Source organism: Triticum aestivum, chromosome 7B (genome assembly GCF_018294505.1).
Source record: "Triticum aestivum cultivar Chinese Spring chromosome 7B, IWGSC CS RefSeq v2.1, whole genome shotgun sequence".
Taxonomy (NCBI): Eukaryota; Viridiplantae; Streptophyta; class Magnoliopsida; order Poales; family Poaceae; genus Triticum; species Triticum aestivum.
The window spans coordinates 17,322,222-17,325,765 of record NC_057813.1 but is presented as its reverse complement, the minus strand read 5'-3'; the positions used below and the strand labels follow the sequence as shown (position 1 = coordinate 17,325,765).

The 3,544-nt window shown below is 43.1% G+C and overlaps 1 protein-coding gene across 1 annotated transcript; it reads left to right on the top strand.

Annotated features, from left to right (window-relative positions):
* Nucleotides 1-1,231: 1,231 nt before the first annotated feature.
* On the top strand, nt 1,232-3,181 carry LOC123157567 (probable pectinesterase 29). Its single transcript, XM_044575849.1, has 5 exons — nt 1,232-1,467; nt 1,632-1,803; nt 1,887-2,081; nt 2,233-2,471; nt 3,022-3,181. Exons 1-5 carry the CDS (start codon nt 1,232-1,234, stop codon nt 3,179-3,181), a joined length of 1,002 nt encoding a protein of 333 aa, XP_044431784.1.
* The last annotated feature ends 363 nt before the right edge of the window (nt 3,182-3,544 follow it).

The following is a 3,544-nucleotide window of genomic DNA, read 5'->3' as shown; positions in this document are numbered from 1 at the left end:
AGTACCTTGCCACGGTCTCCGGCCGGAGCATGAGGGAGCATAGTGGAATCATGATGTACTCGCTTCGGAACGTTTGGAAGGAGAGGAACCGACGTGTTTTCATTGGCAACAGGATGACCTACCGAGAAGTGGATAATCTAGCCTTGGCATATATTCGCTTGCACAGATCTAGTTGTTTCCTCTACCGCGAGTAGTCCGCATGCCGTTCAGGATTTTTCGGGTTTTCCCTCCAAAGAAAACTTTGTGTAAATCTTTGTAACACTCTTCTTCTTCTAATTGAAAGGCTGCGTTCCTATCAATTACTCGGAAAAAAGTACAGTATTTCTCACCTGATTGCATGTGTCTCTCTTTGTAGAGAAAAAAAAAAGAAAACTATATCTCCCCCGATTGCATGTATATCTTTCTTCCTAGTTTACTTGCCGCTAATCAATAAATTAGACATGGGTAATTTCATCCTAAATTATCTATAGTTATGTGATTTGGTCACCGTGCTGAAAATAATACATCTTACATAAAGGAACAGAGGGACTACTAGCAAGAGATGAGAATGAAGATACGTCTGCTCTCAAACTTTGACCAAAATAACAAGACATTTAAGACATGGCTGACAACATACCATATTGAGGTTAAATTTTCTTTGCACTTAATTAAACTTTCATGTTTGTAGTAGGTAAAGTGAAAAAAAATCATACACAACATATATGGTAATGAATTATCCTATTTAGTTTTCATATATATCAAAATTACATAGTATAATTATATAATGTGAGGTTGTCGAGCTAAAATTGAGCGAGCCAGTGTTGGATCATGGCCAGCTCGTTTCATGATTGAGGTTCATAAAGTGTTCATCCTCAGCTAGTCTCTTTTTGAGTCGATCTTAAGTCGAACCAAAATATGAGTCATTCTCAAGTGGCTCACCAGCCTCGAGCATTTTTGCAGCCCTACATAGCGAAGCCGAGAAGCCGCCCAACATTACAACATGCCCGCTGCATGGTTCGAGCGCATGTACAAGACATGAAATGGAAAGATATCACCGTTCACCACGCATGGAAAGATGTGATTCGGAATCAGTCACTTACCAAACCTGGAGCACCCATCAGTGATTGCTCATTTCCAAACGGGCCTTATTTCTTTCCCGGTTGGTTCGAAAATTTGTCGAGCTTCATTATATATCAGTATCAGCTCTTTCCTTTTCATCTCTTTAGACTAGACTAATAGGTGACGAAGCTAAATGAAAAAGCTCACACTACGGCGACTGCTGGCCGTAGCCATTAGTGTTGGAGCAGTCTTCATAGCCTTTACACCAGAGACATCTCACCGCTGCGACGCTGCTCAGGCGGTGGCTAAAAGCATCTTCGTCGACCACACGGGCCGTGGTGACTTCAAGACCATCCAAGCAGCCATCGACTCCGTCCCTTTCGGCAACAACCAATGGATCCGTGTCCACGTCGCCGCCCGCACTTACACGTGATATGTGCATCTTTCATTTGTTTCATACATAGTATAAACGTTGTCTCAAAAGAAAAAAATCTTTCATACAGACACCATGTGCGTACGTAGTTGATTGTTATAATAATGAAGCAGATTTTGACTATGTTTTTTCATATTCTCGTAATGGATACACGATGAAGTGAGAAGGTGACTGTGCCATTTAACAAAAGCTTCATCCTGCTGGAAGGCGAGGGGAGGTTGCAGACGTCCATCGAGTGGGCCGACCATGCCGGCGGGTCGTCCACCACCGCCGACACCCCAACTTTTGCCTCTCATGCCGACGATTTCATGGCCCGTGACATCACGTTCAAGGTTAGTATGTCACCCCAATGGTTTTTCTCACCGCCCATATGATTGCCAGAAGATTTCAACCTTGACTTGATTTATCATTGTAGAACACATACGACGGGGCCAGCCTGGCGCAAGCAGTGGCTGCCCTAGTTGACGGGGACCGGTCGTCATTCTATGGATGTGGCTTCTTCAGTGTTCAGGACACGTTGTGCGATATGGCTGGGAGGCACTACTATGAGAATTGTGTCATCGGCGGCGCCGTGGACTTCATCTTTAGCAACGCCAGGTCCATCTTTCAGGTGCAAATTAAATCAGGCCTGCCTATCAACTCTCAACATGTGTGTTTTTGTTTTCTAGAGAAAAAGGGCTTCTGCGGCCCTGGCTCCATTGCATACCAATGAAACCCAGCATGTGTGTTGTTGATGATGGAATTGTGCATGCATGTTGTAGGGATGTAATCTATGGACAGGAAAGTTAACAAAGACGCTGGGATCCATCACGGCGCATGGGCGAGACAGTGACAAAGATGACACCGCATTTGTGTTCAAACAATGCAAGGTGGGCGGCTTCATGCCGATATACCTCGGACGTCCATGGCGAGACTATGCTAGGGTCATCTTCTACCAGACCAACATGTCTACCGTTGTGGACCGCCAAGGTTGGGACATCTGGAACTCCAAGGGCAAAGAGTGAGTTTTAAACAAGCGGATCATCTAGAATGGATTTTGTGCTTCTGAGTGTGCTTGCACATTTACTTTCAAAATATTAAAATGATTTTTACATTCTTAAAAAGTTGATAGTATATATGGTAGTATATTATGCACTTCCGGAATTTCTTAAGAAAAATGGCATTTTTATATACTTAAAAACCCTGAAAGGGGTCCATAGAATAGTACCCTTTTTTTGCGGAAGATAGAATAGTTCCATTTTGTACACTCAGGTTAGTTTCTTCCAAGCGACACAAAGAACAAGTTTTTTTTCTTCTTCACCAAACTTAATGTCTACACATCCTCCCTCTGTAAACTAATATATGATCTTTCAGATCAATATCTTATTAGTTTACAGAGGAAGTAATACTTAGTATGTGTATGCATGATTGTTATTATTAAAAAAAGAAAATACTATATTTTCTTGAGCCAGGATTGTGTGCTTCTGTGCTCACATAATAGTTTCATGTCGATCGTGCAGTTAAACGGTTGCACATATATATGATTTTCTTGGTCTTTGGTTTACTTGCAGGGGATTGCTAACGATGGTGGAATCGGAGTGCATAGGGGCGGGGTCCAACACGACGGAGCGAGTACCGTGGGCCAAGCAGCTGAGTGGCAAAGAAATCGCTACATTCGTCAGCTTGTCCTACATCTCTCCCGATGGCTGGCTCGACGCACAGCCACATTAGCATTTCCAGCAGGCTACTCCTAGTTAGCATTGCACAGGAAGTTTACCACGACCATCAGATCATGTGCCGGGACTAGGATGCATGCATCACCCATGAAAACTGATGCACTCTGCGTGTATGGAGCTGCTTAATAAAAGATTAAAGGACATGTTTAATTATGGATCGATCTCCCGCTACTAGAAATCCTCGCTTTCCATGCCAGGCAAAATACAAGGAACGACCTGAAAATGGTAAAAAGAACGTTTCCTTACGGATATTCCAAGAAAACGCGAGAGGGGAATAGAGAATGTCGATAGGAAAATGGGAAATAAATCCTTTCTTGTTGTTTTGTGCCTAACAATGCAAGGAATGCGTCGATCCCAA

What these genes read in the sequence shown, in the direction of transcription:
- LOC123157567 (XM_044575849.1), top strand. Translation starts at nt 1,232, where the DNA reads ATGAAAAAGCTCACACTACGGCGACTGCTGGCCGTAGCCATTAGTGTT. An exon ending in CCCGTGACATCACGTTCAAG is followed by an intron (nt 1,804 to 1,886) that starts GTTAGTATGTCA and finishes TTATCATTGTAG; the next exon opens with AACACATACGACGGGGCCAG. An exon ending in ACGCCAGGTCCATCTTTCAG is followed by an intron (nt 2,082 to 2,232) that starts GTGCAAATTAAA and finishes TGCATGTTGTAG; the next exon opens with GGATGTAATCTATGGACAGG.